Source organism: Citrus clementina, unplaced genomic scaffold (genome assembly GCF_000493195.1).
Source record: "Citrus clementina cultivar Clemenules unplaced genomic scaffold, Citrus_clementina_v1.0 scaffold_5, whole genome shotgun sequence".
NCBI lineage: Eukaryota > Viridiplantae > Streptophyta > Magnoliopsida > Sapindales > Rutaceae > Citrus > Citrus x clementina.
The window spans coordinates 38,094,406-38,115,665 of NW_006262201.1; the positions used below are offsets into that span (position 1 = coordinate 38,094,406).

General features: G+C 34.3%; 2 protein-coding genes across 2 annotated transcripts; both read left to right on the forward strand.

The window, feature by feature from the left end:
* Positions 1 to 59: 59 nt before the first annotated feature.
* LOC18041622 (probable serine/threonine-protein kinase PBL16) lies at positions 60 to 5,247 on the forward strand. The gene is made up of 10 exons (XM_006434267.1): positions 60 to 231; positions 751 to 884; positions 1,557 to 1,654; positions 2,144 to 2,478; positions 2,957 to 3,409; positions 3,556 to 3,716; positions 4,158 to 4,231; positions 4,394 to 4,541; positions 4,681 to 4,830; positions 5,167 to 5,247. The coding sequence occupies exons 1-10, from the start codon at positions 60 to 62 to the stop codon at positions 5,245 to 5,247; spliced, it is 1,806 nt and encodes a 601-aa protein (XP_006434330.1).
* A 7,834-nt stretch (positions 5,248 to 13,081) lies between these two features.
* Positions 13,082 to 18,732, forward strand: LOC18042942 (ACT domain-containing protein ACR3). The gene is made up of 9 exons (XM_006434269.2): positions 13,082 to 13,451; positions 13,716 to 13,778; positions 15,270 to 15,361; positions 15,521 to 15,566; positions 15,683 to 15,797; positions 15,935 to 16,002; positions 16,132 to 16,761; positions 16,837 to 16,941; positions 18,117 to 18,732. The coding sequence occupies exons 3-9, from the start codon at positions 15,291 to 15,293 to the stop codon at positions 18,450 to 18,452; spliced, it is 1,371 nt and encodes a 456-aa protein (XP_006434332.1). The 5' UTR covers positions 13,082 to 13,451; positions 13,716 to 13,778; positions 15,270 to 15,290; the 3' UTR covers positions 18,453 to 18,732.
* The last annotated feature ends 2,528 nt before the right edge of the window (positions 18,733 to 21,260 follow it).

A 21,260-nucleotide genomic window follows, 5' to 3' on the forward strand; every position in this document is an offset into this window, starting at 1 on the left:
TTAGAGCAGTTTCTTGAACTAATCATAAACTAGCTACTTGGCTGCTATTTTAATTATTAATGGAGACTCCTCCTTCGCCGTCTCATGTTGTGATTGCCTATGATGCAACTAAGGAACGTACTGAACATGAACTTAATCTCACCATTAATAGGGTGAGACTGCGGGGTGACATTCTTCGTACCGGTGATACGCTTGTTGTGTTTGGCGTTTTGCATAGAGTGACTCACCCCAGTGAGTGTTTTTTTATGGATTGCTTTGCCCCGTGTATGCAAACTGTTTATGTTTGTAACGGTTGTGTGCTTATCCGGGCCTTTATGATTCAATATCTTTACTGACTACTGGGTTTTTTTTATTAAAGATAGATTTTTCAATTATCTTCTTTTGTTGAGATTTATCACATTATTCCTTTGATGTGTGCCTAGCGATTGGATCTGTTCTGTTATGTAGTTGCTGATATACATTTTTATGCAATTGAATGTTGTATACTGGCAAGCATTTATTGGTCATGGTGCTGGGATCAAAATATCTAGAGCAGAATGCTACTGTTGATTACCAAATTGAATGGATATCTGTGTGTATATATTGATATTTATTCATGCATGACATTAAGCAGAAAATAAACAAACATAAGATAAAATCAGAAAATCAATTAAAATTCTGTGGAGCTATGGCTAAGATGTCTATAGAATGGTAGAACAAGCTAAGTATTTTCTTATTTATTAATTATTGTGTTGTTTTGGATTGGTGTAGTGGGTTACCAAGCAAAAGCATGTCCTGATGCTTTTGGGGCAAGCATTCGTGCCATGGAGGAAGAGGTTTTGAAGAAAGTCGATTCATTTTCAAGTATGCTCCTACAAACTGCTGAGGAGTGCGAAGATGAAGGGGTACAACATTAACTACTAAACAGCATCGTATAGTATTCAATGGGATGCCGATTTAAGAGGACATACCACACATTTTCCACTGCTAGAAAAAATATTACTAAAAATTAATGGACAATTACACCCAAAAACTCTCAGGTTGGGAACACACTAATTTCTGTCAGGATAATACCAAGAAAACATCGAAATATGACATATCATCATCAGTGATGCATCAAATTTATTAGCGATATGTTGCACTAGCATCATGACCATTTACTTACCTTCTTCGAAATGTACTAATCTATTAAGTCACAGGGGTACTGAAGGGGTTCTATACTATAAAGGGGCCGCCATTTTCAGGAAATATAGGGGAAAATATTTCTTGCTTCTTGTCTGCTTCTCCAACAACACTGTATGTTTCCATAACAGCGTTTGATGGCCTAATAAATGATCTGCTAAAAATGCAAAGATCAGAAACATATAATACAACTCAAGATTAAACAACATAAAACAAAATTATTCCTTTCCTGCTCTATGATTTCAGCAAATATTCACCATGATGCAATGAGATTTTCATGTAAGTAATCACATGCAACTTTGTTATTTGACTGAATTCATACTAGGGAAACAGAGAGTTTTTATCTCTTACCACTAGCAATTTTGCTCGTAATTCTAATTGACTTTTATGTTTAGGTCAGCCTCGAAGTCAAGGTTACTGCTGGAACTCCTATTAGGAAGGTCATTTTGCAGGAGGCTGTTGCCTGTAAAGCAACTTGGATTATACTTGATAGGTAATCTTTCTGTTTTACAAACATGGACTAGTCTCCAGCTCTAATTATTCTGGACAGTGGAATTTCCGTGTTCTGACTCAGGATCACCATGACTCTGACTGACATCATTCTTTCATATCCCAATATTTTTCCACTCTATTGATGATTTGTGAGGGCGGTTGGTTGTTTTACTCATACAACATGCTATAACTGCCTACCGCCAGCTAGTGTAGAATATTGGAAGATTTGTGATTTTGCTTTCTTTTTTGGGCTAATATGTAGCAGCTAAATTAATTTCATGAATTATCACAGGATCATTCTAGCATGCGAATGAAGCCTGAACAATCTGCTTGCCACTTTTATTTTTATATTTTCTTCCTAGATATCCTTGTTAGTCACTAAATGCTGTGTGGTAGTGTCTACAGACAAATGTTTATGATTCCTTTGTGCAATCTTTGTTTCCCTTTTGTCGTTGTATTTGCTTCATTAGTAACTGGCAACTCCTAACAGGCACCTCAGACGGGATCTTCAGTTTTATCTGACACGAATACCTTCAAAGGTTGCATTTATTCAAGATAGCCTTGCTGTGCAAGTTTTGAGAACTCACGCAATAAGTGAAACGGTTATTACAGAGAATAAGTTGTTTTACTCCCCGGCCAAGCCAGTTTCCCAATCGACTTCTGAAGATAGTGAACACAATGAACAGTCTGTTATCACTTGCAGAAGCTACTCTCTTATCAGTTCCCAGGAAATCACTGATACCTCTAGGACTTCATCTGCTTACAGATCAGGGGAGCATAGTTTTTCATGGGATTTTGGGTCTTCTTCTAAGAATGAAAAGTCAGGTCAGCAAGCCTTCCCTAGTTAGCCACATAGATATCTTATATGACATGATAAAATACTGTCTCCATTTGTTTTCTACTAAATCCTTACAATTGAATCCAAGGCGAATGACATGTTGTTATGACAAAGAACAAAAGTGAACAGGGTTTTATCATTATAACTTAATACAACTTTTGAGGAAACAAGAAAGGCAACTCTAGAACCCAGAAAAGAACTAAGAGACAAAAACAAATTATTGATTCTGAAATCTGAATTATTATTAAAATATATATTTCTGTAAGTCAATTATTTCTGCGTAAGGCACAAGAGGGGGAAAAAATGAACTACCTAGAGAGTAGAGACAGTCTTAAGAAACGAAAATACCCAGTTGAAATAAAATCACGTAGTAATCTCTAATCAAAGGAATTCTAAAGTTAATATTAGATAAGAAAATAAAAACCTTTATCTCATTATCATTGAAGGCAGATTTTCGTATTCCAGGTCTGTACGCTCGAGGAGAAAATAAACATTTTGCTTCTCCTCAGCTTGTCCAAAAGCAACGAAAAAATGTCTTCCGGCAGAAATCCTCAGTAGCGCCTATTCTTTGTGTTGCATGTGGGATGAAGACTGAATTATATATGAAGGACCCTATGAAATTCAGTTTTTCTGAAATTCAACAAGCAACAGGTGATTTCTCAAAGGAGAATTTGCTGGGAGAGGGTGGATTTGGTCATGTTTATAAAGGTGAGCTTAAAGATGGACAGATGATTGCGGCAAAGGTAAGGAAAGAAGCAAGTACACAAGGATTTGCAGAGTTTCAGTCCGAGGTATATGTCCTAAATTTTGCACGCCACAAGAACATTGTGATGCTTTTGGGTTTTTGTTGCAAGGAGAACCTTAACATTTTGGTCTACGAGTATATCTGCAACAAGTCTCTTCATTGGCATTTATTTGGTGAGCAATTTTTGGTCTAAATAAAAACCATCACATTTGTTGCTGGTTCTTTAGCTGCATTTCTAGCTCTTTGTTCCAACTATAAAAATAATTTCCTCTTATTCTTCCTTTGCGCGCGCGTGTGGCGGTGCACTGTAATTTCACAGAGAATACAGAATATGTTCTTGAGTGGCACCAAAGATATGCTGCTGCCATTGGAACCGCGAAAGGTTTGCGTTTTCTGCATGAAGAATGCCGTGGAGGTCCTATAATTCATAGAGACATGCGACCAAGCAATATACTTCTCACACATGACTTTGTTCCAATGGTAAATTAATGTGCATATAATCTTTGATACTCTTGTTTTCCCTTGTGATGATTTTGGGTCAATCTATACTGTTTCACATATAGTGAATGCAAATGTTTTTTATGTAGTTCTATGAGCTCACATGTAATCTCTTGTTATTGATAGAGTTCATATCATCAACATTATTTGACAACAAGGGTTTATATTTGACAATGACGAGAGTCTTTTGATACTGCAGAAAGTGTGATATAGTGCTTATAATCTATGTTATTTTGATGTGACAATTGTGATTGCTAAAATACGTGAATGATGGTTGAAAATCAACAGAGGATCTACGAAACTATATTTTCTTTCATTATTTTGTCACTTATTTGTACTACAATATGTTTGTGGTTTTTCGTCTGCAAACAAGACCAGTGCCGGGGGCATTATAGTTGATAGTATAATGTATTCTATACACAGCTAGGTGACTTTGGCCTCGCCAGATGGAAGACAACTGATGATCCTGTGCAGACTAAAATACTAGGCACACTCGGGTATAACCTCTATCAGATTTCTACTTCTCAGGTTTTGGCATACTAAAATAGGATCTCTATGCATTTTAGTAAATAGGATTGAATACGAAAATTCCTTTGTGTGCATGGTATACACCTAATCCATCGAATTGAGGACTAAAGTAGGCTTTTTTGTTCAATTAGTTACCTTGCTCCAGAATACGCAGAGAATGGTATAGTCTCCATAAGAACAGATGTCTATGCATTTGGCATTATTCTGTTACAACTTATGTCAGGACGCAAGGTGGTTGATATGAATGGAGAAGAACCTCAACAATCTCTGAGACAATGGGTATGTCGGTTTCTGGGTATCTCTGATCTCTGCGTCAATAACTGAAAATATTTCTGAGGATGAAATAAGGCCTTATGTGTCCTTTTTTGGCTAAACAAGAGAGGCTTCTATTTATTGTTATGTTCATTTGCTGTTTTAGGCAGAACCGCTGATTGAGAAGCTTGCATTACATGAGCTCATTGATCCTCGTATCGAAAATTCATATGACACATACGAATTATACCTGATGGCTAAAACAGCATACTTGTGCGTGCAAAGGAATCCTGAAGGGCGGCCATCAATGGGAGAGGTAATTGGACTCAGAATTTGATGCTTTAGCTTCTTTCATGGTTTGACAACAATTTAAAATTGGCGAATGGATTCTTTCATGCTCAAGGTAGTGAAATAATTTACTAAAAAAATATTTAATGTCAATGAATGAACCCATTTGCAAGCATGAAAATGTATGCGCATATCAGTACTAGTATCAATTATATATAGATAATTTCATGATAATCAAAAAAATTGTTGATGACTGATTCACAATAATCAAGTGTCTTCTAATTAATTTTAATATACATGCATCACTCTGCTGCCACTTCTTTCTCAGACATAATAAATTCCAACTACTCGGTTAACACCACAGGTTGTGCGTCTACTTGAGGGGGAAAATGATCGTTTTCACCACTTAGGGGAGAAATTTGTACAGCGTCATCATACAAAATGATGAAGAAAATGATACACTTTATCCTCTCATCGGTGTTAGAAGTTTCTGCATACCATCTTTTCCCGATTTTTCGGACATTTCTCCTGGTTCAATTGTTAGTCACAGGTAACTTTGCTTCTTGGTTCAATTGTTGCTTTATAAAAAATACAAGGGATAAAGTAAGAGTCTTGCTTTCTCCACTTTCGTATAGTAAAGGTATGCACTCACTCATTCAATCTAATTTCTCATCTATCGCCTGGGAATAATTTTCCCCTACTTGTTCCGCAATTAACTGCATAGGCAAACTCACACGCGTTTTAGATATATGTTGAAGCGCAAAGCAATAAAAATTAACACAATTCTGAATAATGATATGTATATTGATGAAAATTTCACATATGAGGATCTGGATATTTTCCCTAATAAAATACTAGAAATCAAAAGAAACAGAACGCAAAAAATATAAGCTAAATCTGAGTTTCCTAGAAAAAAAAAGATAAGAATAATACAAGTTTCTTAATAGAGCTAGGAATTTGGTGAAAATAACATGGACCTCTTAAAGACTATGCAACTTGATTGTTTCACCAACAACTTCGAAATGGTGTATCACACGACTCAATTCGACACCGGCAGTGCAAGTAATGAACGGTACCATGAAGTTGCGTACCCCTAGCACACTACATCCTACAACAATATGATGAACAAAGGTACTAAGGAAATGAAGGAGCCTCTGTTAAAGTTGACAAAACTCATGCAACTTGATGAACTGGGGCATGAGTGATCATTGTGATTTGTAATACGACGCGAGAGTTGACAAATTAAAAACAAGTTTGATGATGACTGGGAGACTGTTGTAAGAGAAAGATATAACTTCAGAACATGGGATATTGGAAGATATTCGCATCCAACTTCATAGGGATAAGGTTCAAACAACCATTGTGCCATCAACAGCAACACGAATTCTTGGTTCCACGAAGGCACTCAACAAAAAGTTGAGGTGACTGCAAACGCGACGTGTTAAGCTTTGATTACTTTGCAGACGATTTTCTTTTCCGAGTCGGTCTACAATACGGTATTACAGTCGTTGAACTTTTTTGATTTTTTTTTTCAAATTATATTCCATGACCTTTGGGTGATACTTCTAGAATTTCAACATGAAACTTGAGAAAGTGAAATGTCCCTGACAATAAAGCCACTATATTATAGTTTTGCCTCAGATTCCATTCAAAGTCATTTTAACTAACCCATCAAAAATTGAGGCACTAAAGGTCTATTCATGGCACCAGACACCAGCCTGTGTGAGGAGGATATAAAGACATATTGAATTGGACTGAACAACAGTACACACCACACAAGTTTGAGTCTAGAGGGAATCATTAGGGTTTTGGCTTGCTCCACATATCAAAATAAAGCATGTTATTCTTTTTTTTTTTTTTTTTTTTTTTGGGAGAAGAATAAAGCATATTATTCTAGATTGAAATGGACTTCAATTTGGGAAGGATATAATATAAATCCATCTCTACAGCTAGTTAAAGTGTCCTTGTAGCATTTTTTTTTATTTGTCTCCGTCTTCATATCTGTCACACGTAGATTGGCCATGGTGAGTCTCACTTGCAAATTGCAATAATCACCAAGAGTGCCATTATTACTCATCACTAACAAAGGCCAGCGTAAGTTATTTCAAGATATTCATTAGGCTTGTTTTAGAGGATATTGATAATGATAATCAACAATCATTTTGACGATAAATGTTAATTATACCCACAGTTAAAGCACCTTCGTAAACATTAAATGGAGCAGTTCAGAAAATCCTTTTTTTTTCCTTCTTTTAATATTGCATTACATAATACATATCCAGTGATATTACAATTATAAATCACTCGAGACTATTGATGACGAGTTTAAAAATTTGAGTAGCTTCAAAATTGGAGAAATTTTCTTCAAACAAATTGGGGAGAAATCTAACCCCTCCTTTGAGGGGCTTAAACCTCGTAATACAATGTTGAAAATAAGTCGTAAAAGGGGGAGATTCTTCTGCTACTCTTATATACTTAACGTATGTCCATTGTTTAGTTGAAAGAAGTTAATAAACTATCTCAAGCTCATTTTTGCCAACGATGTGAACTATGATAGAGAATAAGGAGTAAATAAAGTATAAAAGAGACAACATCTACTTAATTGTTAAATCGATACTAGCACAATTGATGATTAAAACCTCTAGGAAAGCAAGGCAACAACTTTAATTTTAATTAGTAATTACTTAAGCCAAGGTTCTTAATTATAGCATTGCTGCTTAAGCAAAAGTTGACCAACATTAATATCACCTTGTCCCATTCTTGATCACTTCGCAACTTCTTTTGTTCACTTCACTCAGTGTGTCTTTTCTTTTGTTAAGCTTATAATTTTACCTCTTTAGGCGTTACGTACTAACATCTTTTTGGTTGCTTGCTTGCATTATGCTTACTTTGAAACTAGCAAAGCAGCACTGAGGGAGAGAGTTAAGTGGATCAAAAAGAACCCCAACCATTGGGGAACAAACAACGATCAACGCGTCACATAATTGCAGCATTACACATAAAAAATGAAAAAAGGTGTATAATTGATCCCCACAGTTGCTAAGGCAACCATATGCATGCATCATGTCTAGAGCTGACAAAAGTTCATACGACTTTGAGAGTGTTAAAAAGTACAATCACTTACATCGCGTCTCAAAAAATATTTGAAATTAGTTTAAGTTATTAAGTATAAACTAAAAAAGATTTGGACTTAAATTGAGACATAAAAATAAGAATAGTATTGTCGTGCTATACAGAAGATAGATGATTACTTATGTAACTCAAGATAAATTTAACAGTTATGACAACAAAATTAAACAAATAAATAATACTTGATTACTAACAAAATCACGTGCCATAAGGATAAAAATGACAAAACAATTGCACACCTAATGATTCAAAATTAAAGGAAAAAAAAAAAGGACGGTGAGGATTTAGGTCTAAAACAATATCTTCCACTAGCACGGCACTCTTCTGTTTATAAATAGTAGCTAAAAGGATAGAGAAAAAAAGACTTTTGGCTAGTTTCTTTCTAGATCTAAAAGAAATCAAAAGCATTATTCCAAGTTCTACTTCAAACTATCTAACTTGAGCTTTGAAAAGCCCATTTTAGGTACGGTTGGACCTCGCTTGGTAGTTTGAAGCGTTGAGCTATAACGCTTTGTTCAAACTCTAGAAATTAATTTAATTCTAGTTATTGAAGGGTTTTAATTAGCACCTTCATACTCATCAACACGACAGACATGAACCCCACATTATAAAAACAATTGTTGGGTCAACCTTATCAAGTCGGATTGTTAATGCATTGACCTACTAAAACTAGTCGGGTTCAATTTTAAGATCAAAAACCCATTTCACCCGTTAACATTAAATATTAATAATTTAATAAATTTTATAACTTAAATTTTAAATATTTGATAAATTGACTGCTTATATAAAGTTATGACAAATGCTAAAATTCTTAAGTATTTATTATAAAATTTGTAGCCACTATTGTACATTTGCATTTTCTCTTGTAATGTAGTTCTATTTCTATAATTTTTTTTTGTCTTAAAAATTTAATCAATATTGGTGCCTATAACTAAAGAGTTTATTTTTTTGTACATTATTTGATGATGTTAAATATAAATAATATTAATTTTTTCTTTTGTTTAGTATAATATTCTTAAAGAGCTTTGTTTGCTTTAAATTTAAAAATACAATATTAAAAATAATGGGTTAAATGAGTTGATTTGGATAACACAATAATAACAAAGAATAGGTTTGAGTTCTCATTTTTTTATCTAATAAATTAATAGGTGGATTTGAGCACGTATAATTTAATACGAAAATTGATTAAACACGAATCATGTCAACTAATAGGAACTGTGAATCTAAATATTTTAAATTTCAATTTTATGAGGACTTTCGGTTTATTTTGAGGGTGGTCATTTTTTATACAAGTTCTCACAAAAACATTTTTACATTTTTCTGTAGGATTAACTTATACCAAAGTCGTCAATAATCAAGAATATGCGAAATGTCCCACGTGAAGTTCTTTTGATCACGTGTTTAATTTCGATTTTCGTAATTTCTGATAATTAATTGATTAGTAATCAATACGTGTTTGTTTGCGTTAGGCGGGGGGGCAGATTGGAGACTGACAAGACAAGAAAGTGGGGGAATCCAATTGAAGATTATGTCGCACTCGGGATCCAATGGTTTCAGATCATGGGGCCCCCAGAAAGGTGTAGTGGACGGCTAAGATTCATTTTCAAATTAATCTGTGATACGGAATCTTTAGCTACATTGCAACTTGGCTTGTGTGCGGTGGCAGACTTACTTGGTCCAACAAATTTCATTAAAACCCTTAATTTTTATATAAATATAGAGTTTTTACTTTTCTCTTAGATATGTCTCAAAATCAATCTCTACATAAATAACTGAAATGTACTATTTTAAATTTAAGTTACTCTTGCATTGACGCACCTTTAAAATTGCATAAAAAGAGTAATTTATCATTTTAAGAAATTTATTTTATTAAATACATGTTGTTGACGCATAAATCTGGTCGATAGTGTTGCAATCAGGTATTCACGCCAACACTAAATTTGTATTAATGGGAATGACATCAACTTGCACTTCCTTTGCACGAGATGATACTTGCAACCACGAGCACCTCCTACAAAACTCACCTGCACCCACAAAGAACATTTAGGGGGATGCCAAATGTTTTTTGGACAGGAACTCTTTGACGCTTAAGTCAATAATCGAGCATTTTTTGAAAAAAAATTGTGCCCACAATTCATGTGGCTTAATTATAATAATTGTTTCTTCTTTAAACAACAAAGCTTTTAGGTGGAAACTAGAGAAAACTGAGAAAATTTTAGAGAGAAAAGGGAAATTAGTGGTAGAGAGAGAGGAAAAAAAAAACTTACCTGGTTTGAATTTTGTAAGGGTTTTTATAGAACTTGAAAACCCACGACTTTGGACTAAGGAAATAGCCGTTAATGGTTTGGGATCGTGCCCTGATTTTTCCAAGTAAATCCACGAGTTGACTCTTGACCGACTCTCTGAATTGACTTGGTTTAAGTCTCTTCCTACATGATTCTTACGCAATCACATTTACCAACCAAGCTGCCCACTTCTTGATACCCCAAGCAAATTGTTTGCATCCACACCCTGAGGAGGCTCTCGGCCGTTTCTAATGTCGAGGAGAGCATGATTTGCCCGGAATCGTGTCCAATAATGCTCCCTCTTTCATCCCTCAAACACATGTATTTTGTTTAGAGCGACATTCTTGATATTGCATTAGTTTTATATATGCATTCAGAGAAACGCATATAATAAATTTATAATTTAACTGGTCTGATCAATGATCTTGGAATACCCCCTGCTCATGTACAATTTGCATATTCTCTAGTTAACCCACTTCCACTTGTTATCTGTCTCTGTCTCACTTTGGCAGATTTGGCTCTCTTTTTTAATTGGCTTTGTTGATTAGTTAGTAGTCACACGATGCAACAAGTATTAGTCACATCTATTAATGCAAGTTTGTAAGAACATGCATGGTTCCTTTACGTATTTGACATAATATTGTTTGTGACGAATCACGGAAATTGTGAAAAGTTCGATTACGCTGCACAGAAACGGTTCTTACTCGGTACCATCAAAGTTCAAGCCACGTGAAGCAGCTATCCTGTTGGCCTTCTATGAAGAAATGGGCAAATTTGTGATCATGAACAAGCTTAAGCTTTGAAAACAGTATTTTGAACTTTTATTTGTTTATTAATGATTAATAATTAACTTTAATTGATTCCTACCTAAGAAGAATCTACTACCAAGCCCACTCGTTAACATGAACTTTTTTTTATATATATTAAAAACAAAAAGGGAAGGAAAGAGAGTATCAAGCTGTTAGTTTCTACGTACATAGATGATATTCCAACGGACCTTTCTTTGTTGCAGCTGAGTAATGAGCACATTATCAATTTTTTTCCCTTTAATTTGTTATGAAATTTATAGTAGGCAAGCATCATTCAATAATCGATATTGGCTCACAAATCATTAAGATAGCATTGCAGCAATCAATCTAAAGCTAACTGCAAACGGAACTCAACCGAGATTGAAATTTTCATAAACTAAATAGAAAAAAGCATCAACCGTTGCTACATAATTAAACACAACTTAGAAAAATTCGAGCATGTGATCCCGATTCTTTGAAAAGACAAAAGCAAACTTTAGAAACATATGAAATTTTGAAAATCCCTTTTGACTCTCAACTTTTTATTGAATCACTATATTAGAATTTGATTCCATTTCTCTTGGTTACAATTAACATGCAAAATTTTGATTCATTAACAACAACGGATTCACATAAAAGATAGAGAATAATTATCTTATTGTTGTGGATTATGATATTTGAGAAATGGGCGGTTGATTGTATATCAATATTTAAAAGTTTATGTTATATTAATATAAGTTATCATAGAAAGGACGTCAAGTGAAAAAAAAGAAAGAAAGTAGAGATTCGTTTGTTTTGTTTTTGTTTCTTTATATAAATATATCTATAGATTTTTTTTTTCAGACCCTACGTACCATTTTTGTAAACAATTCCTTAACGATAAAATACCCAAAAATTTGAAGCCACATTTGCCTGCTAATTAAGGACAAACAACTGATCATAGACCATCCCATCAAATACCATATTTTAATTTTATCATGATAATGTATCAACGGTGGAGGTTGGCCCAGCAGGGAGACATTATCCATGGTACCGATACTCAAAAGCCAAATAAGGGTATCTTCGTCATTCTGTTGATTCACTTGTACTTTTTTGTAAATTGGACACAAAATAATGCAACGAAGAACAACTGTGCTTTGTGTGTCTGTGCCAGCAATTAAAAACGATCGGACACAAGTGTCACGCGCGTTAATACGATCGTGTTCCTAAATTCCTGTCATTTTGCGAGTTGCGACAGGATCTCCACTTGCTAGACCGCAATACTACCACTGCACGACAACACAAGCACTCGTAGATAAGGCCGTGGTTTCACGCGCACAATCGATTAATGAGACAAACTGTTGTTATTACACGGATTGCAAGAGGCAGATGTTCGCGTGCCGCGTCATTTCTAAGTAATCATTTTTCTATTTCAATTAAAATATATGGCGCAATAACGTTGGGCTCCCTTAATTTTAGTAAAATAACTATCAAGGATACAATTCACAAAATATTTTAAAAATCCCTGCAGTGTCCATGATGAATTACATAATTTGACTGTTATATCCCTGAACTTAACTTATTTAAAAATATTTCTTTTTCTAGTTTTTTTAAGGATGAATTATTCAATTATTACAAGCCACTTTTTGGTTAAGTAGTGCACACTTTTTTTTTTCTTTATTCTTAAGGTCAAGAGTTTGAGATTTTGAATATGCATTTAAAATTAAATTTTCTCCTTATATTTGGAATCCATATTTAAGAAGTAGATTTTAAAATTTCTAAACTAGACTCCAATACACCTCCTTGTTATGCATACACATTATTATTATTATTATATGTATATTTTAAAAAGTATTCTCTTCTAATTTTTGAATGATGTCACAGTTCAATTATGTATGATATTAACGCATTAACTCTTAATGGAACTTGAAGAGAAAAAAAAAAAAAGAAAAAAAAAGACACTCTTAATGGAATCTGACAATATCACATAAGAGGCCTATACAAATCATAAAATAAAATTCTGTTCGTAGTTTTTCTAGGGACCCAGATGCCATTACACTTAAAAAGAAAATCATATTTAAAGGGCTTTGTCCATTCACGAATCACTCCACGCCATCATCACATCGACCACCAAAGAGTTCGTCTTGTTTAGTTTATATATTTAAGCCTTTCATTGGAAGAGACTAGAGAGAGATAGCATTTTTCGGTTTAAGACTTTAGAGAGAGAGAGAGAGAGAGAGAGAGAGCATAAACCAGTTACCCATAAGCCATGATATATGAAAGTGCTTTTCCAACGTAGAAAGCAGAAGTTAAAGTTAAGAAGGCACCCTCTGCTTCAGCTTCAGTTTCTTTATTAATTATATCCTCTCCGTACTGTCTCTGCCTGTAGTTATTTTGCTGTATTTGAGTTCAGGAGGATGTGAAGAAGCTTTTTCGCTTTCTATTGGAGTTTCGGAGGAGCTTTCCAGGTAATTATTATATGACAGGTTTCCCGCAGTTGTCTTATTTCTCTTCTAAAACATTTCGTTCTTGAGATTTTTCAGAGCATCAACTGCAACGCCCCACTTGTTCAACTTATTCTGACAAATTAATTCTTGATTTCAGATGTATAAATGTGTTTTTCAATAATCTTCTGGCCAATATCATCGGTTATATAATTTCACGTGCTCTCTCTGTTTCTTCTCCAAAGGAGAAAAAGTAATTTTTTTTTTCCTTTTTCGTGGCATTTAAAGGTTTCCTTGGAGATTTCTTGGCCGGCCACAGCTTTCGCTTCACTAATTAGCAAATCTTCTTTGGTAAGTTTTCTAATAATTGAACGCTTCTCTAATTCATGATGATGCTGTGGTTCTCTTTTTTGTTTGCATTAGATGAATAATTAGCAAGTTGTCTGCCACTCTGTTAATTTATTAGAGCAGTAAAGTTTTCGCTTAATTACTTACCATGCACAAGAGATGTCGTTTTACATTTTGCAATTAATTAATTTTTGATTTTCATGCGTAGACAAATTCACTAACTAAATCACTAAACAACAAAAAGGAGATATAATTTTTATGTTATCGTGACAGCTAATTAGTTAACAAAACCCAGAAAGTATTTGCCATTTAAACAAAGTCGATTCATGGTGAAATTCTATCAAGACCAAAAGCTGTTAAAACTGTACAGTTAGTGACGAGTTGGCAACTTATTTGAAGGCCCGTCTCTATCAATATCAAGGTCAGTCAGTTCGGGCAATCAGTTTGCATGTATTTTAGAACTTGGTGGGTGATCCAGTTACATAGTCCAAATATAAATATTGTGATCGATCGAGCTTTTGTGCTGGTCGTGGAATACTCTGTATGGATACGGCGAATATCATTTAGGATGGGGAAAAAAAAGGTACAAAATATAAAGCCCAATTTTTTTGGGTCTCAGCTCACTTTCTAGTGCTGCCAAATGATCTTTGTTCTGCTTACCGACACATTCTTATTTATATGCCGGCTCACATTCGCAGGTCCCACTTCTTTTTATTTTTAGTTCATTTATCTTTTCACAAATCAAAGTTTGGGGCATGTGCAGTGTTGGTGTGGACAGAAATGGTATTTCGTGCCCCATTAGACCATTAATATCACCATTACCAATTCAACTTTGCTTCTACCAGCAGACCATTTATTGTTTGATTCAAACAGTTTCCCGAGCAATTAGAATTCATAATTTCATAAATAAAATTATATTAAGTATAAAATTAATTCTTAAAATTATATTTTAAAAAATTACTCTTTCTTTTCTTTTTAAACTTTACTTTAAGATGATTTTATAATTTTATCAAAAGTGATTTTTTTTTTTTTTAATTTCAATCACTTTTGAATCTCTCGAAAACAATCCCGGATATTCTTTAATTTTAGTAATGCTTTTATTTTGCAGCCACTATGACTTCAAACTTCCTGCACCATAATTTCAAATGGGGCTAGCCTAAGCTGTGTCTTGTGATCTTTATAAGTTAACAATGTGAGCTTTTAACAACTAACAGGAGTTAAGCAACACAATTCGAGGGATTGATCCTATTAATTACATAAAATCGAGAATCCGAATTATGTTGAAAATTTTTGAATTTTTAAGTTATTAGTGACGTCGTTTTTTAATCTGATTTTATTAGTATTTTGTCATGCTATGATTCCCCAATCATTTTTCAAATTTTAATATAATGTGTTTGAAGTTCTCAAATTGTGTTGACCTCGTAACGTTGCATTGATATATAGCCAATCGATCCCTAAGTTTGAAGCATTGACGCCATTGTTTTGTGAATACAGGATCAGAGAGAGGCATCCTAAATGGCTAATGCTTATTGGCCATACTTCGATCCGGAGTATGAAAGCTTGAGCCTCAGAATTAATCCTCCAAGGTTATATTTCACTTCATACTTTCACCCCTCCAACTACCGAATTGTTTGTGCTTTAATTTACCCCAATGGGTTTGGGGACTCAATGAATTGATCAGATTCTTGGGCTTAGATAAGTCATCTTGTTGTTCTTGTAAATCACTGGAATTATGCAATTTGCAGGGCGTCCGTTGACAATTCTAGCTGTCCTGAGTGTACGGTGGTCAAGGTATGATTTATTTTCTAACGTATTCTCTATTGGGCGCACGATTATTAGTTAATTTAAAAAAAAAAAATGAATGTGTATGTAACAATTAAAATGAATTAATGCATGCTTGTTTATAGGTAGACAGTGTGAACAAACCAGGAATACTGCTGGAAGTAGTGCAAGTTTTATCAGACCTTGACCTCATTATCACCAAGGCTTACATCTCCTCTGATGGCGGATGGTTCATGGACGGTGATATTTTGTACTTCTGTTTTATCCATCACTAATTACCCATTTTATAGATCAATTTCGAGCTAAATAGTCCATAACTAATTAACTTCTTCCCTATGCATTTATTAATTTCAAACTGTCTTTGGACGAATTAACAGTATTTCATGTGATCGATCAGCAAGGGAAGAAGATTACTGATGGCAAAACCATTGACTACATAGAGAAGGTACATATATACGTACATGGCACATGCACATGCTCTCTCTTTAAATTTTGAATTTAATTAATGATCATAAAAGTGTGCACAACATATATAATGACACACAATTGCAACATCATTACCAATAACTAATAGGCTCTGGGGCCCAAAGGCCACATCACAGCTGGAGCGAAGACTTGGCCGAGCAAACAAGTGGGTGTGCACTCGGTTGGTGACCACACGGCCATCGAACTAATAGGCCGAGACCGTCCGGGTCTCCTGTCCGAAATCTCCGCAGTCCTCGCCAACCTCCGGTTCAACGTAGCCGCCGCCGAAGTCTGGACTCACAACCGGCGAATAGCATGCGTGCTCTACGTCAACGACGACACCACGTGCCGCGCCGTGGGCGACCAAACAAGATTATCACTCATGGAAGAGCAGCTCAAGAACATCTTACGTGGCTGCGATGACGAGGACAGTGAGAAGGTGGCTCGCACGAGTTTCTCCATGGGGTTCACCCACGTTGATCGAAGGCTGCACCAAATGTTCTTTGCTGACAGGGACTACGAAGGCGGCGGGGTGACCACCGCCGATCAGGTTGACCATACGCCGTCGTTCAAGCCTGAGATCACAGTTGAGCGTCTAGAAGATAAGGGGTATTCAGTTGTGAATGTCAAGTGCAGAGACCGGGCCAAGCTGATGTTTGATATTGTCTGCACACTCACTGACATGCAATATGTTGTTTTTCATGCCGCCATTTCATCTGATGGGCCTCATGCTTCCCAGGTACGTGTGCTTGAATAGTGTTTTCATTTAGAACTTGTGTATGTAACATATGTCATGATTCGTAAGCTTGTTTAGGAGTATTACATTCGCCACATGGACGGATGCATACTTGATACCGAAGGAGAGAAGGAAAGAGTCATCAAATGCCTTGAAGCTGCAATTCGGAGAAGAGTAAGCGAGGTGAGTAAATTTTCATTCTATTCCATGGGCGACAATTCTTAATTTGCATGCGACAGCCCACTCCCACACTATAATAATATATCATATCAGTAATGCTCAAAATAACTTTTTGGGTATTATATATTATTGTTTGCTTTAAGAATGGAGTTGTGCTCGGCTTGTCACCCGATAAATGGATTGATTGACCTACACGAAAAGGCAGGCTTGGGCCTAGATTAAGTATGTGGGCTTTCCATAAAGGATGTAAATTTGTACAGCCATACTTGTGACACCGCCCAAAAACTCTTTTTAAACCCTCTTTCAGTTTAGTTTTAGAGTTATCCCAACACAATTTTTCCTGAAAAATCCCCACCCGGTCATCTTTTCGTTTTATCTCTCTCTACAACTTTCTTCACTTAAATAATTTTCTTCTCTATAAATTTTGAATTCGGTTTGGATTTTCTCTCATAATATAAAGTCAAGACCATATGGGATGCTTTTTCGGATCATTTTCCTTCAATTCTATTTCTCAAAAAATTCCATATGATCTTTACTTTCTCTCTCTAAAAAGAATTTAACATTCACCCTTTAAGTAAATTTTTTTGTGTACCCTTTAAGTAAATTTTTTGTGTGAACTATTAAAATTCATTTCTATTTCAGTTTGGATGATTTCTTATAATCTAAAATCATTTAAGCACTTTGCATGCAAGTTCCAATACTTTTTCTACAATTAATGAAATTATAAACGAAATCTCTCTATTTAATTGCAAATTGGCAATGAAGAATGAAGAGGGGGTTTGGAAACATAACTTTTTATTTTTTAAGATGATTTTAAAGGTTAAAATTGTAAAAATAAAATTTTTGGGTTTTATAAGATATTTAAAGGGGTGTTAATTGTTAATTAAAAGCTCAACCCTAATTTGTAGAAGGCAGCTTGAACTTTTCTAGGAAAAAAAAAAAAGAACTAAAAATTTCTATTTGTTATGTATCGGGTATAGACCTGAGTAATCCTTATGTATGCTTTTTGACATAATTAAGTGCGTTTAGGTGAATATAGATTCATACTAGTCGTCAAAAGATTAGGTCATGTACAATGCTTCAAAGGAATTGAGGGTGAAAATGGAAAAATTAACCAATGATATCAATCCTAATTCGTAATATTTATTCAGTAATTAAGTGCTCGCATGCGTGGTCAGGGTCTTAGCCTGGAGCTGTGCGCAAAAGATAGAGTCGGTTTGCTGTCAGAAGTAACAAGAATCCTGCGAGAAAACGGATTATCAGTCACAAGAGCCGGCGTCTCAACAGTTGGAGAGCAGGCAGTGAATGTGTTCTACGTGAGAGATGCTTCTGGGAATCCAGTAGACATGAAGACAATCGAAGCACTGCGTAAAGAAATCGGGCACACAATGTTGTTTAATGTGAAGAAAGTCCCAGCTTCCAGGAGTGCCTACAAAGAACCTGAGGCTAGCATCGCTGGATGGCCCAAAACAAGCTTCTTTTTCGGAAACTTGTTTGAAAGGTTCTTGGCTTGAATATATTTATAGATACGTATATATACCCTATGTTCTGTTGATATTTTTATATATACAACTGTAACATGGTCGCGGAGATACAATGAAATCGTCAATATGTATAGTAATAAAGCTGCTGCTCAGTGCTACAGGAGTGGGCATGGGCCCGTGGAGTAGGGGTTTTATGTAACTGCGTGTCAAAGACCCAAAAGACATGTATTGATGCCAGCTGAGCTGACTATGCATGAATTTTGAAATGTTGGACTATTTTTGTTTTCTTATTCACAAAAATTTGGTATTACCTACGATACCTGACACATTAGCTAGGCTTGTAGCTTCGAACGTCATATCTGATCATATTTTTATATCCATATATATTCTAGAGTATTAACTTTGAACGGTTAAACTCCATATTTTCAAACATCAATCTTGAAATTAATCTTGCCACTTGGGCTGGTAGCCCAGTGGTAAATCATTATCCTCAAAGTTAAATATGACTATGAGGACAATGATTTGAGTCCTCACGAACTCAAACTCTCTCAATTAAATATAATTATGTAGAGATTTCTTATAACGTCTTTCTCCTTTGCGAAATGCGAGTGGAGTAGAGACATCCCTCCTCTGTGATGGGTATTTGGATGGGCATGTACTTCATAGAATAAAAATGTAATAATATAAGTCCTATGTATATATATCTGATTGTAAATATCAGTGTAATGACCTGCTGTCATAGCAGTTGTATATATCTCTGTGTAATACAGTAACCAACTGATGCTTAATCAATTTCAAAAAAAAAAATCTTGAAATTAATCTTGTATTATTTTGTGTAGTATCCGAACCTCTCGATCGTTTTATAAATTAATCATGCTTATCAATCAATGTTTGTACCGTCAAAAACGTTCGGATTCACTTGATGTTAATAAATATGTTTCTTAAAACGAACAAGATCATCATAATAAATTAATAATATCGTGTGTGTGTCTGTATGTATGTATGTATATATATATATATATATATATATATGAACTAACTATGATGGAGTTTTAACTAATCAACTTGCTTAGCCCCATGGACTTATGAGTTGGACAAGAATATGATTGACTTACTTACAAGGTATGACGTTATTTATAAAATAAAGAAATGAAAGGATTTTGCTTGAACATTAATTAATCCTTTTGGTTTCTTGTATTGGTTAAAATAAAAACATGTGAATTGTACAACTGGCATGATGATTATTATATGCCCAATGTTATGTTGTGTAAAGCAAAAATTGCAAAAGAATGGGCGTTAATCCAGGTGATTATTTAAAGCTTAATAAGTCTTGATACATTTATCTCTCGGAATTAAATCGGAATTAAATTTGACTCATTCATGTCTAAGAAATAATAATTGTGTATGCATATATTTCAATGGTTGCACTACACACGCTGACTCTAACGAAATTTAACAAAAGCAAATTAAAGTTTGTTTAAAAGAATAACGATCTAAGAGGTGATTGAATAAAATTTCAAATCGATATACCGAATGTAGCTTGCAACTACATCAGCATACTATCTATTGAGTCTTTTTTTTTTTGGGTTATTATTATTATTATTATTATTATTATTATTATTATTATTATTATTATTTAGGATTTAAAGCAACTAAAAAGTCAAATTAATAGGCTTAATTAAAATACTTGAAAATTTGTATTTTAAATAAAGGTGGCGCTATTTGCATTCTAGGAGATACTCTAAGCACCCTTTCACTTAGTGTGCTCATTTGATGAATTCTAAAATTTTAATTTTTACTGAGTACACTCTTAAAATACCAAACCAGTCATTTTTGTATATATGTTATTTTCACTCAACACCCAAAAAATAACTATTTACTGCTGATTGCTGGATAAGCTTGTTTCATATCAATTGCAAAAAGATGATCATCCCTTTTCATCTTATCACATATGAATATTGGAACTTATTTCAATTTAAAATGTTTGTAACTTTAAAAGCATCAATTGATTTTACTAAGCAATCCATTGATTTTGCAAAACAAGAAGAATAAAATTTTCCTTCTTGCCTCTTACTCAAAATGAAAGAATGCCAGAAGTTTGATTTCTATTAAAGAAATTAATTGTAAAATAAAATAATTATTATGATATTAGAATTCGATGCCCAATTTGATGAAATTGAGAAAAACAAAATCTGGGTCTATGATGTGGGTTTAGTAAATAAGTGTCGAGATAGTGTATTTTGCTTGGTTGCACTTAATAGTAAATCACATTGTGGATATTTTAATAATATAAAATTTTATTAAAATATAATATTCAAAAGTAATTTGTATAGCTCAAATTTGATATGGAAAAGCTCATATTGATTAGCAAAACAAACAAAAGAGGACAATCAATAAACATAGCTCAAATTTGGGTATATTTACTAAATTGTACCGATAATAGAGTCCTAAAGGCAATGATTAATTAATTGATTGAATATACGAAAATCCCGCTCCAATTTCATCGTCACCTGAACAGAACAACAATTCTAAGCATGACAGACCTACAAAAACGACAATTATGCATACAAACAAGCTATCCTAATTAGCTAATTACGGGCGTAAAAAAAGTAGTCGCCATATCCCAAAAGCACCAAGTTGGTGCGCGGCCAAACAAATTCAGAAGAATTTTATATTATCTTCTTTCATCAAAAAGAATATTTTTAATGTCATATCGAATCGACATCCCATCGAATATCAATCATGTTACCCTCCATTGATTAGAAGAAAATGTATTTGGACGAATAACAGTGACTAGTTCATTCACTAGAAGCACTGTTTGATAGGTAAAATTATATA